Source organism: Salmo salar, unplaced genomic scaffold (assembly GCF_905237065.1).
Source record: "Salmo salar unplaced genomic scaffold, Ssal_v3.1, whole genome shotgun sequence".
In the NCBI taxonomy this organism is placed as follows: domain Eukaryota; kingdom Metazoa; phylum Chordata; class Actinopteri; order Salmoniformes; family Salmonidae; genus Salmo; species Salmo salar.
In genome coordinates, this window is record NW_025548647.1 from 303,358 (window position 1) to 317,281 (window position 13,924).

General features: G+C 41.7%; 1 protein-coding gene across 1 annotated transcript; it reads left to right on the plus strand.

Moving 5' to 3' along the window:
* Positions 1 to 323: 323 nt before the first annotated feature.
* On the plus strand, positions 324 to 13,108 carry LOC106591504 (rho GTPase-activating protein 19). The gene is made up of 12 exons (XM_014182728.2): positions 324 to 478; positions 1,834 to 2,120; positions 2,375 to 2,455; positions 4,238 to 4,447; positions 4,655 to 4,881; positions 6,133 to 6,219; positions 6,743 to 6,808; positions 8,205 to 8,408; positions 8,555 to 8,671; positions 9,038 to 9,151; positions 9,254 to 9,351; positions 9,590 to 13,108. Exons 1-12 carry the CDS (start codon positions 435 to 437, stop codon positions 9,630 to 9,632), a joined length of 1,578 nt encoding a protein of 525 aa, XP_014038203.2. The 5' UTR covers positions 324 to 434; the 3' UTR covers positions 9,633 to 13,108.
* The last annotated feature ends 816 nt before the right edge of the window (positions 13,109 to 13,924 follow it).

Sequence of the window (13,924 nt, forward strand, 5' to 3'; positions counted from 1 at the left end):
TTTAAAATACAAACTTTACATGTCCGAACCCATAATCAAATATGCTCACCAAAAATAACATGGTCGCTGTGGTAGAACTTTTATTTTGATTAGCGATTTTCTGTATTTATCAGAGTGCTATAGACACATCTGAAATCAGGTTTCTATGTAAACATTATTATTTGGGAGATCGTTCTTCGTACAACGCATATAAATGTATAAACTATTATATGAATCAGATTATCCACAATAATCGCATTATTGTGTGTGTGCTTGTAACCGCACTCAATGTTATTGTTTTTCTTTGATTGAAACAACTAAAGTGAATTCAAACAATCCAATCAGAGAACCAGACCTGCAAATCTTTACCGCTCACCCCGCCCGTATTTTATAACCGACCAATCAGTGGTGGAGTGGGCGGAGTCAGGGATACCAGCGGAGGATTCAAACGGAAAATGGCAGCGGATAAAGATACAAATGAAAATACACAAAACAGAAGGTAAAATAACATTTAAACAATATGTAGACAGAATAAACCATGCACGCACGTAAATATACTATGGAGTTGTGGTACTGGCATTCGAATTTGGCTTGCTAGCTTCTCTGACATGCGTGTTGTTTTTCAGTGACAGTGAAAGCTAATTGAGCTAGCTAACGTTAGTTAGCTACTGTAGCGCTGACAATCAAGTGACGTGTTGTGGCAAAATACAATTTCAGTGCATCACACAACTACTCTGAACGGAGTGAACAACAATACGGTGCATAGCATTTATTTCTGCGCTGTCGCTGAATTACAGCAAGACTCCATAGTTAGCTAGCTAGTAGTCGCAAATATAGACACAGCAGTGAGCTGTCATTGGTCGACTACGTTTTGAATGGTCCGGTGAGCGGGGTTTGTTGATTTTTAGACCATTCCATTGGTCCTGAAGTGAAATCTCCACTCACTTGAGGCACCAGGCCATGTAAAACCAACTCCCCACCATTATGCCAAGTCAAGCTGCTCTGAATTGCCAGTGAGTGTGTACTTGTGTGAAAGAGGTGTCTTCAGCTCACTGATCTTCAGAGCTATGAGTTCACTGATCTTTAGCGCAATGGACCCATACTTTCTCCTGTCTGTCCAACCACTAACCCATTCATCGACGCTAACTACCTTTAGCGCGTATGGACGACAGTATCTTCTGGCCGGAGGAGAAACATAAGGAACGTAGCTTTCATTTTCAAAATGCAAAAAGTTCAATTACTACACAGCTTTTTATAGGGTTACGGTTCAAATCAAATTTATTTATATAGCCCTTCGTACATCAGCTGATATCTCAAAGTGCTGTACAGAAACCCAGCCTAAAACCCCAAACAGCAAGCAATGCATGTGAAAGAAGCGCGGTGGCTAGGAAAAACTCCCTAGGAAAGGCCAAAAAATACGGTTCACACACGGCCACTGAAGACAGACACTACAAACATGTTGTCACTGAAAAATACTGTTGGCTGCAACTGTTAAAGCTTTCTACAGTACGTGCATTTTTTGCATTTGTGAAATTATGTTGAAGTGATATGAAAGTGGAGGGCTTTATGTTTCTAGAACTGTACCGCAATTGAGAACCGATTCACATTTAGATGGAGTATTTTGCTGTTTCAGCTGCCAGATTCAATTCGCCTCTAACAAAACATGAGGTCTTTGGACTATAGTAACGTTAGGCTTCTTTAGTCCGTTATTGGGCTAGCCAACCACTACACCATCATCATACGTGTGTGTAAGAGGGAGACAGATTTGGTGTGTGTGAGAAAGTCAGTGTAAAGATAAAGCGGTTGTTTAAAGATTTGCCTAGATCTTCAGCATCTGTATGTGTGTTCCATCAGGGGTACGGTGTGTAAGGTGGTGATCAGCCAGGATGCAGGGGGATCTTCGGGCGGCGGTGGTGTTGGTGGCTGCCCGCCCGTCATCTTTAACCCAGATTTCTTTGTGGAGAAGCTACGTCACGAGAGACCTGAGGTGTTTCAAGAGCTGGTGCTTAGCAACATCAGCCGCCTCATCGACCTTCCCGGTGCTGAGTTCTCTCTGCTGTTAGGGGACGAGGGAGGGCACAAGACACTCACAGGGGCCGGAGGGGGATTCTTCCGCTCCTTCAACTTCCTCAAACGTAAAGGTGAGAGACCTGCCATGAGGATCAACCAAGGCTGTCTTCACCTGGGGTGTGTTCAGCAGGATGCAATGTAGAACAAATATGCCTGTCTGACATGTAGAAGAGGGAATCACGATGGCTTTACTCATGGCATTTTAATCTGCAACGTTTGACAGTGTTTGGCTACTGAACGTGGCCCTGGGTTGCAATAATGTTGAATAATAATATAAATGTACAGCACTCAGATTCTCGTCCTTTGGCCGTTGTCATCGTCACAGATAAGGAAGTGGTGTTTGGGACTCCTTTGACAGAGGGAGGCATCGCCCAGATTTACCAGCTCATCGAATACCTCAGCAAGAGTGAGTTGATCATGTTGTTGTTACAGTTCCCATCTGAGGCATGATCCCTGAATGTAATTCTCTCTTCTCTGTCCTAGCACCCAATGGTAGAACCAGCTAGGACAGCAGTGTCCCTGCCCATCTTCCGAAACATCTAAAACCCTATCTCTTCTAAGAGTATCTTAAGTAATCCCACAGAACCCCCCCCCCTTCTTTCTAGCTCTAACTTTGCTGATAGCTACTTTATTGAGGAAAAATGTACTTAATATGCCTGTGATATGTGGTTGTCCCACCTAGTTATCTTAAGATAAATGCACTAACTGTCGCAAAGTGTCTGCTAAATGACTCAAATGTAATGTAAAATCTTATCAGAAAGTAGGCTAAACTTGCTGTTCTGACATGCAGTGTTGTAGTACTCAAGTCTGTAGTACCAGCTTTCTACATTAAGCAATGGAGCTTTTAGCACTACCAAGGGAGTCGTAACTGGAATGTAAAAGACTGACTCGAACACTAGGGACTTGGGACTCGGTGTAGTACCCCCCCCCCAAAAAAATACGATTCTCCATGACTGTCTGTTTTATTTTGATTGTTAGTTCTCAAAGGTGATCTTATTTAAAAATATGTAGTTATATAGCTCCTTATATAGTGTTGGTCTCATATTTCATGAGCTGAAATAAAAGGTCCCAGAAATGTTCCATATGCACAAAAAGTGTATTTCTCTCATTTTGTGCACAAATTTGTTTACATCCCGTTAGTGAGCATTTATCCTTTGCCAAGATAATCCATCCACCTGACAGGTGTGGCATATCATGAAGCTGATTCATCCGCATGATCATTACACAGGTGCACATTGTGCTTGGAACGATAAAAGGCCACTTTAAAATGTGCGGGTTTGTCACACAACACAATGCCACAGATGTCTCAAGTTTTGAGGGAGCGTGCAATTGGCATGCTGACTGCAGGAATGGCCACCAGTGCTGTTGCCAGAGAATTTTATATTAATTTCTCTACCATAAACTGCCTCAGTCTCCAACCTCATGCATCGGCATGATAATGCACGGCCCCATGTGGCAAGGATTTGTACACAATTCCTGGAATTGCACCAGCCATTGCACCAGACATGTCACCCATTTCGCATGTTTAGGATGCTCTGGATCAACATGTAAGACAGTGTGTTCCGGTTCCCGCCAATATACAGCAACTTTGCACAGCCATTGAAGAGGAGTGGTACAGAATTCTACAGGCCACAATCAACAGCCTGATCAACTTTATGCAAAGGAGATGTTGCGCTGCAGGAGGCAGATGGTGTTCACACCAGATACTGACTGGTTTTCTGATTTATACACCCCTACATTTTTTAAGGTATCTGTGACCAACAGATGCATATCTATATTCCCAGTCATGTAAAATCCATAGAGTAGGGCCTAATGAATTAATTTCAGCTGACTGGTTTCCTTATAGGAACTCTAACTCAGTAAAGTCTTTGAAATTGCATCATGTTGCCTTTTATATTTCTGTTCAGTATACATACTGTATATCTGGTTTTAGTAGTTTAAGTTTGCACTGAAAACATTTTACAAACCCTAAAATAATTTCCATTCCATAAAAAAAATATTATAATAACTTAATTTTTTGGAATGCCGGGAATGATTTATAAATGAGTATTGGAGAAACACTGCTGATTGATTCACTACATATTTGACTTATTGATTGATTTCCACCATTGATTGATGATCAGACTTACATGTTAAGGGCCTGTTCAGGGTGCTAGGTGATTTGTTTCATTGATTGATTGATGATCAGACCTGCAGGTAGAGGGTCTGTTCAGGGTGCCAGGTAACAGTGTGCGGCAGCAGGCCCTGAAGGAGCAGCTGAATAGTGGGGCAGATATCGACCTGGAGGCAGGGGGCTTCCACCCCAACGACGTGGCCACCCTCCTCAAGACCTTCCTGGGAGAGCTACCTGAACCCCTCCTCACACACCAACACTTCCACGCTCACCTCAAAATAGCAGGTACTCCTGTCTGAGCACCTCCCCACTCTCTCTCTCTCTCCTGTAGCTTTTTAGTTTTCAAAAACCTACAAAAAACAATCACACCCTGGTGCTCAAAAATCTGTAGAATTGATGTTCAGTTTTTAATATACCTATATTGAAGTCTCTTGTGTGTTCTGTTTCTGTCCCATCCCCATCTTCCCCTCTCTCCTCCCTCCATTCCCCCAGACATGACTCTGTTGGATGAGAAGGGCAACATGACGTCAGTACCTGATAAGGAGCGTCAGATTGAGGCCTTACAGCTCCTCTTCCTGCTGCTGCCCCAGGCCAACCGCAGCCTCCTCAAACTGATCCTGGACCTGCTCTACCACACCGCCAAGCAGCAGGACAAGAACAAAATGTCCGCCTTCAACCTCGCCCTCATGTTCGCCCCCCACGTTGTGTGGCCCAGAGATGTATGTACTGCAACTCAAATTCAAATCAAATGTGTATTATAAAACCTGTTTTTATGTCGGCAGTTGACAAAAAGTGCTTTATAGATACCCAGCATAAAACCTCAGAGAAAGCAATGCCAAGGCAGAATCACAGGGACTAGGAAAAACGCCTGAAGCTGGACTGTGCCGTGATCATTTATCATGTGGATCAGGGTTTCCCAAACTCTGTCCTGAGGCTTGTTGTCCTAGCACTACACAACTGATTCAGATAGTCACAGTTTGACCATGACTTCCTTATTTCAATCAGCTGTGTAGTGCATAATACATGAGTATTCAGACCCTTTGCTATGAGAGTTGAAATTGAGCTCAGGTGCATCCTGTTTCCATTGATCATCGAGATGTTTCTACAACTTGATTGGAGTCCACCTGTGGTAAATTCAATTGATTGGACATGTTTTGGAAAGGCACACACCTGTCTATACACTGTCAACTGTGGGACCTTATATGTCAGAGCAAAAAACAAGCCATGAGGTTAAAGGAATTGTCTGTAGAGTGCCCGAGACAGGATTGTGTTGATGCACAGATCTGGGGAAGGGTACCAGGTACCAAAAAAAGCACAGTGGTCTCAATCATCCTTAAATGGAGGAAGTTTGGAACCACCGAGACTCATGACCAAACTGAGCAATCGGGGGGAAAAGGGTCTTGGTCATAGAAGTGACCAAGAACCCAATGGTTCAGAGCTTCAGAGTTCTGTTAAATGTAGGCTTTACTGTCCTGTAGTCATGGCGATTTATTCACTTGGCTTGCCTAGTAGAACCTCAGATATACACTGGCCCACAAATGTGTTCAGTGTTTTGTTCTGGTACAGCCTATCCTCACAGTGCACTGTGTTATGAATTGTAGAATCAGGAATGTAATAAAATAAAAATGCATTCAATTTAGATGTGAATATAAATAATTAGGTGGGTGCTTATTTGTCCTATTTCACACATGTAATGTTACGCATGTATTTTTTTTTTTTTGCATATCCCAACTCCCCCTGAGACCCTGGGAGATTGGGGTCACGGCCAGGGTCTGCCATTATCAACGGCGACCCTGGAGCAATTAGGGCTAAGAGCCTTAATCAAGGCACATCAACACATTTTTCACTTTGTCGGCTCTGGGATTTAAACAAGGGACTTTTTAGTTACTGGCCCAACGCTCTAACCACTAGGCTACCTCTGACTGATTGATTTTCATTCAGCTACAGTAATTTGTGTGTGTTTTATCCAGATGGTGGCCAGTGACCTCCAGGAGAATCTGAAGAAGCTAAACAACGGCATGGCCTTCCTCATCAAACACTCCCAGAAACTATTCAGGGTCAGAGAGACTAACTTCACACTCTGGGCCAGTTTCCCAACCCAGAATAAGCCTAGTCCAGAGGGGTTTCTATACAGCAGGATCAAAGAGTTAGCCAGCTAACTTGCCTAAATATTCTGCTAACTTTGAAACATTTTGAAAGATCATCTTGAAATGAGCATGGTCTAATTGATTCAACAAACAAAAACACATATCTAAGTTTAGCTTCTTTAAAAACAAAATTACAAAAATTTGAACCAGAAAATCTATAGTTATTTCTGATTGCTTTTCAAAGTTAGCTGGCTAACACATTACTCCTGCTTTGTACTATGCCACACTGGACTAAAACACTTCTGAACACATTGAGAATACCTCATACTATTGGCTTCAACTGTGTCTGGGAAACTGGCCCAGTTGTCAGTGTTATTTTATAAGATCTGTGGAACATGGGCTACAATAAGGTAATGCTTTGTGTCAAGTACAGAAGAGAAATATAATCATTATTTTTGGTGTGTTTTGATAATTATTGTGTGTGTCCACTCAGGCTCCTATGTACATGAGGGAGCATGCCAGAATGCACTTCACGGGATCTAAGACCCTGCAGACCAAGGTTAGTAGTAGGACTCTTTCACCTGGTGGGTTTACATCTATATCATTAAAGGATGTTGCACTTCTCTCAAACAAAGGACCATATTTGATCAAACTGGGGCAAGTGATCATGAAGCGTCTCAAAGCAGGAGTGCTGATCGAGGTTCAGATCCTCCCCCTTTCCATTCATTATAATCTGCAGGGCCAAACTTATCCTAGATCAGCACTCCTCTGAGACGCTTTATGAATACAGGCCCTGTATAGGTGTAAGCATCCCAGTTTACCAGAAGGCTAGGTGGAGCTATTGCCCAACTTGTTTACACCTTTCTAGTCTTTTTAGATCCACCCGGGCCTATTATAAGTGTCTAGGTCCTAGAAATGTCTAGCTGTGGTTTAGAAATGTCTAGCTAAAGCAGGATCATAGAGTTAGAAATGTCTAGCTGTGGTTTAGAAATGTCTAGCTAAAGCAGGATCATAGAGTTAGAAATGTCTAGCTGTGGTTTAGAAATGTCTAGCTAAAGCAGGATCATAGAGTTAGAAATGTCTAGCTGTGGTTTAGAAATGTCTAGCTAAAGCAGGATCATAGAGTTAGAAATGTCTAGCTAAAGCAGGATCATAGAGTTAGAAATGTCTAGCTGTGGTTTAGAAATGTCTAGCTGTGGTTTAGAAATGTCTAGCTAAAGCAGGATCATAGAGTTAGAAATGTCTAGCTGTGGTTTAGAAATGTCTAGCTAAAGCAGGATCATAGAGTTAGAAATGTCTAGCTGTGGTTTAGAAATGTCTAGCTGTGGTTTAGAAATGTCTAGCTAAAGCAGGATCATAGAGTTAGAAATGTCTAGCTGTGGTTTAGAAATGTCTAGCTAAAGCAGGATCATAGAGTTAGAAATGTCTAGCTGTGGTTTAGAAATGTCTAGCTAAAGCAGGATCATAGAGTTAGAAATGTCTAGCTGTGGTTTAGAAATGTCTAGCTAAAGCAGGATCATAGAGAATGTTAGTTAGAAATGTCTAGCTGTGGTTTAGAAATGTCTAGCTAAAGCAGGATCATAGAGTTAGAAATGTCTAGCTGTGGTTTAGAAATGTCTAGCTAAAGCAGGATCATAGAGTTAGCAATGTCTAACTGTGGTTTAGAAATGTCTAGCTGTGGTTTAGAAATGTCTAGCTGTGGTTTAGAAATGTCTAGCTAAAGCAGGATCAAAGAGTTAGCAATGTCTAACTGTGGTTTAGAAATGTCTAGCTGTGGTTTAGGGGCGTAGATCAACCTAATCTCCCTCTAAGGTGAAATAGGTTCTGTCCCATGTGGCACCCTATTCCCTTTATAGTGCACTACTTTATATAAGGAATAGGGTGCCATTTGGGATGTATCCATAGACTCATGTTGTGATGGAAACTAATAGCTCCTTTCTCACCCCCTCCCTCAGGATGATATAGACCTATTATCTGTGACTGGTTTCCATGCCCCTGTTCCCCTGAAGAGGTGTTGGGCTGACCCGTCTCAGTACCTGTCCCCCTCCTCGTCGTCCCAGGGCCAGCAGCACCACACAGAGGAGTCCCTGAAGGAGCTGTTCAGACACGTCCATGACAACATGCCCAACTCTGCCAAGAAGAAGAAACTCTTACGACAGGTACTCACTGCCGGACTGCTTCTTAATATTCTCTTTCCTTGTCTCCTTTTCGATACGAGGCAGATTTCACATTTCATGTAGATTAGAATGACTAGCTAATCCCAATATCCTGTCTCCTCATCCTCCATCTCGTTCTCCTCCTGCAGCTTGCTAAACAGACCACCCCCGGCCTGGCCCCAGGGACACCCATCAACAACTATCAGACCCCCCCGGCCCAGAGCAAGAAACACCCCCGCTCCCGCTCCTTCGGAGGATTCATCAAGGTGTGTGTCATTGTGTTTATGTGTATTTGACTTACAATTGTAATATCCAATCAACACACTTTGCATGTATTTTGTAAATGTGTTACTTTGTATCCAATATGAACTTAGTATGTTGTAGTCACCATCTGCTACATCATAACTGTTCTGTCTATTGTATATGAGGATCTTTAAGGGCAATTCCTCCCCTTTTCAACCTCCTATTCATTATGCCAAGCACCATACCAGTGAAAATGGGCATTTCTACATTATATAGCTTCAAAAGTTATCTATGACATTATCAAAAAAATATTTCCTGGTAAAGTGAAGGTTAAATAACTGTTCTGTCAACTGTCCTACCCTCCTGATCAAATGAACCAATAAAAACAGAGGAGACATAAGGGGGACCAACAGGCGTTGGAGAGGAGGGGCAGACAAATCTCCCCGGAGATGGTTGCTGCGGCGATGGGACGGCTGGGAAAGGAGAACGTCGTCCTGCAGTCGGTGAGCGACATTGACACACAAGGAGACCACACAAACACACTTCCTTGTCCACAGCTTCCTTGTTTTTTGTAGATGTTCATGGTTGTGTGTGTGCGTCTCCAGGTGAACAGTCCGGTGACGGTGAATAATAATACTCCAGTGGGGGTCAAGGCCTATGATAGCATGGCCCTCAATAGAGAGAGGAGACTCAACTATCAAAGGTGTGTTGCTTTTGGATTGATAACATGGCAATTCCCACTTTTTTTATAGACATTTACATACATGTGTTTTTGCGTATGTTGTATATCTTTCCTGATGCACTTCAATGTCATCATTCAACATTACAATACAGCCACATTTCCACATCTTGTGAGCTTTGTTAACTTTATCTGTTTTGTCCTGTGTCTCATTCATCTTCTTTCTTTTTTCCCCTTTATCTCTCCGTCTCCCTCCCTCCAGGACTCTTCATCCATCTCCAGAATGTGTTTCTCTCCCTCCCTAGAAACATCGATGTAGAGGATTGGTACTAGCAACACCGGACTTGTTTTTTTTTTTTGGTCTTTTATAAAGTAAACTGTATTGTAACTTTCTAAATCCGTGACGAATACAACATTAGTCCCCAGCCAGACATGGGTTGCATCCCAATAATCTCTTATTTCTCCTGAAGTGTGCTCTTGTTCACTTCCCTCAATGAGCCTACATAGATACTTTTACAGTTGACCACTAGCTGAGCCTATATGGATACTTTTACAGTTGACCACTAGCCGAGCCTATATGGATACTTTTACAGTTGACCACTAGCTGAGCCTATATGGATACTTTTACAGTTGACCACTAGCTGAGCCTACATGGATACTTTTACAGTTGACCACTAGCTGAGCCTACATGGATACTTTTACAGTTGACCACTAGCTGAGCCTATATGGATACTTTTACAGTTGACCACTAACTGAGCCTATATGGATACTTTTACAGTTGACCACTAGCTGAGCCTATATGGATACTTTTACAGTTGACCACTAGCTGAGCCTACATGGATACTTTTACAGTTGACCACTAGCTGAGCCTATATGGATACTTTTACAGTTGACCACTAGCCGAGCCTATATGGATACTTTTACAGTTGACCACTAGCTGAGCCTATATGGATACTTTTACAGTTGACCACTAGCTGAGCCTACATAGATACTTTTACAGTTGACCACTAGCTGAGCCTATATGGATACTTTTACAGTTGACCACTAGCTGAGCCGATATTGTACTATATGTAAGTATCTTGTTTGTGTTTTTTACATTTTCTTCTGAATCTGATGTTTGTACTACTCATCTGAAAATGTGGTGTCTAATTTCAGTAATATTCTACGTCCCAATTGTTGCCCTACACACACACAGCACACTGACGGGATGATTATATCCCCCTACAAAATGCTGATTAGCACCAGTCACATTCGTCTGGGGCCTGTTCCAAAAAGCTGGTTCAATGAGTTAGCCAGCAAACTGGCCCAAATTGCTTGAAATGACTCAACAACAACAGAAACAACTATTATACAAACGAAGATTATTTTAATCAACCAGGAAATCAAGAGAGCTGAGGCAAAGGCTGTTAATCAACCCTGCCTTCTGGAATATCAAAGTTAGCTGGCTGATGTATTAACCCTGCCTTCTGGAATATCAAAGCTAGCTGGCTGATGTATTAACCCTGCCTTCTGGAATATCAAAGCTAGCTGGCTGATGTATTAACCCTTCCTTCTGGAATATCAAAGCTAGCTGGCTGATGTATTAACCCTGCCTTCTGGAATATCAAAGCTAGCTGGCTGATGTATTAACCCTGCCTTCTGGAATATCAAAGTTAGCTGGCTGATGTATTAACCCTGCCTTCTGGAATATCAAAGCTAGCTGGCTGATGTATTAACCCTGCCTTCTGGAATATCAAAGTTAGCTGGCTGATGTATTAACCCTGCCTTCTGGAATATCAAAGCTAGCTGGCTGATGTATTAACCCTGCCTTCTGGAATATCAAAGCTAGCTGGCTGATGTATTAACCCTGCCTTCTGGAATATCAAAGTTAGCTGGCTGATGTATTAACCCTGCCTTCTGGAATATCAAAGCTAGCTGGCTGATGTATTAACCCTGCCTTCTGGAATATCAAAGCTAGCTGGCTGATGTATTAACCCTGCCTTCTGGAATATCAAAGTTAGCTGGCTGATGTATTGACCTGCCTTCTGGAATACCCCACAGCTCTTATGGTGTCTAAAGGCCAGTGGGTTTACTGATACTGTCTGTTAGCTCAAATGACTCCCCCATTCCCTATATAGTGCACTACACTTTATAGTAGTGCATGTGGTGGTGTTGGAGAGAGAAACACTGGCTCAGGGTTTTCTTGGATCTATATCATACAAATACAGGTCAATACATATTGGATGATGATGAACAAACCAACCTGTAATGGCATCTGTGTTTGGGAGAGATGTAGGTAGGGCTTCATTTTGGGATGACTATTTATTTTTATTGTCTGAGATTTGTGTATTAACTGATTTGAACTCCTCAATGTGTACAATGACATATTTCACCTGCCTGGTTTGGCCTTTGAGGTTTGATAGTACAATGTTGTGATTATAATTAATTTTCTTTTATTTTTTAACTGGAAGTCATGGGTTTTTGGGTGGATATTGGTTGGGACGCTAATGTTGTTGAAAGATTTTCTGGAAGTCTGAGATGGTTTTTGCTTTGTTGGAGAGAGAATTTGTAGTGACGGTGTCAATAGAGGATTCTCTTACAGTACCTTCAGTGTTGCCCGGTCTGATACAAGTTTTCTTTATTGAGCGTGAATTGGGACATTTTGATCTGGGTCATGTTCTTTAGGCACCAAATAGAACAAGACGGATTCAAACTGGGAGGGACTACCTGGACTTTGTCCAATAAGGAACCCTTATTTTCACTTTCCGTTGCAGAACGTTTTGAAAAGTTTTTGTGTACCCTAATGGACATGACGTTGGTTTTAATGGGGCTGTTTTTAGAGGAAGTGTTAATGGGGAATGTGTGAGAATGGGTTTGTGGTAAGTTTCAAAGAGATGGGTGTGTTTTTTATGAATTTTTTTATACATGAAATGAAAGACACCAGAAGCTTGCTGCTGAGGTTATCAAGATGGCTTTGTTTTTTACTCTTTTTATTTTATATGTGCTGGTCAAGTAGCCTACCAATTTTACATGTTATTCCACTGCTTTTTTTAAATGGACTTTTGGCCCCTGTCTTTTCTCTCTGTTACCTGAAGGTTTTCAGCCAATCAAGGCCCAACATATTTTAAGTGTCATTTTGAAAAGCTGAAGGGTCATCTGGCCATTAGTGGTTGATACACACTGAGTCTTGCTGGAAACATTTTTGCTAATGTGCAATCATCTTTATGACGTGAGTCAGTTCTAGATTACATGATACAACATGTGGGCATTCTTTTAATCTCCCTTATTATTTTTGTGTTACGTGTGTCTTGTATGTTGAAAGTCTTTGGTTTTGTCAGCCAATGTTGACCATGGTCTTAAATGTTTACACATCAACTGTACAGTACTACTAGTTTTTCTGCTTATTTTTGTTCAGTCTATCTGTGAATAACAACAGCATGGGTATGTGTCCCAAATGGCACCCTATTCCCTATATAGTGCACTACTTTTGAGCAGAGCTCTGTGCCCTGGTCAGAAGTAGTGCACTACATTTTGAATTTTGAGACGCAGACATGGAGTTACATTAATGTCTTCTAAAATAAACATAGTATACTATAATCTCACATTGCTGCCTAGACTTACTTTCATGCATCTTCCTCTGTTCATATAAATCTGTTACCAGTGCCTTTTAATGTAAGGTCATTTTAGCCTACCTTTACCTGTTTTTTAGTTTTTATGCTGTGTAAAATGTTTTTTAACTCTGTCAAATAGATGCATTGATTTACTACTGGTGCTATGGATTAAAACTATTTTTCTACATGTGGAAAGTCTCACTGCAGAACATAAAATGTTACATACACTGCTGCACATTTCTTGAACATCCACGAGGTGGCATCCCGAGTCATTGAGTAAGGACCCTGTGTAGTGCTAGGGCATAGACCAAAACGTGCACCCAGGGGGGACCCAGGACCGAGTTTGAGAAACCCTGCTATAGACCACTACATACGTATTGAGTGTATTATGTATGCAGTTTAAATCTAATAGTTTAACCTACATCAGACTCAGCAGAGGTAAAGGCAGGTTTGGCTACTCTAATCTTTAAATAGGCCGTTTTTGAAAGAATAGGAATTATGATTTCACCTGCCCAGCTGTCACGGAAGTCAAGTTTCCATTGCCTTGTCTGTTTAAAAAGCACATACAATTAAAGGAATAATTTATAGCAGCTTTAGCCTATATTCTTGGCATCTTGTGCTTAAATTACAAACAGTAATTTGTAGTATAGGCCTATCCTGTTCTTGTTTGGGGTAGGTTAATATCAGAAGCAATTGATATTCCAGGGAACAACCTTCCTCCTATGTATGTAATTATCTCATAAATGTCTATAATGTGAACATTGGCTGTGAAATTCATATTCCTGATGAAGAATTTAATACATTTTTCCGCAGACGCCCCACGCGTATTTGACTACCGCAGGCGCGCGCTGCCATTGATATTGCCGTTTTCGTAATTGTTCATTGTAGAAATGGAGCGTTTTTTTCTTAATTCCAACCTGTCTCTTCGATTCACCGTAAACTCTGCCGAGCGAAGCGGAAACGCAGTAAGATAGAACCTAGCGCACATCAAGGCTCTATGCGCGCTC

Coding starts and splice junctions, on each gene's coding strand:
- LOC106591504 (XM_014182728.2), top strand. CDS start 435: ATGGCAGCGGATAAAGATACAAATGAAAATACACAAAACAGAAG. Junction 8,672..9,037: donor CCTTCGGAGGATTCATCAAG/GTGTGTGTCATT, acceptor CAATAAAAACAG/AGGAGACATAAGGGGGACCA. Junction 9,152..9,253: donor AGAACGTCGTCCTGCAGTCG/GTGAGCGACATT, acceptor GTGCGTCTCCAG/GTGAACAGTCCGGTGACGGT.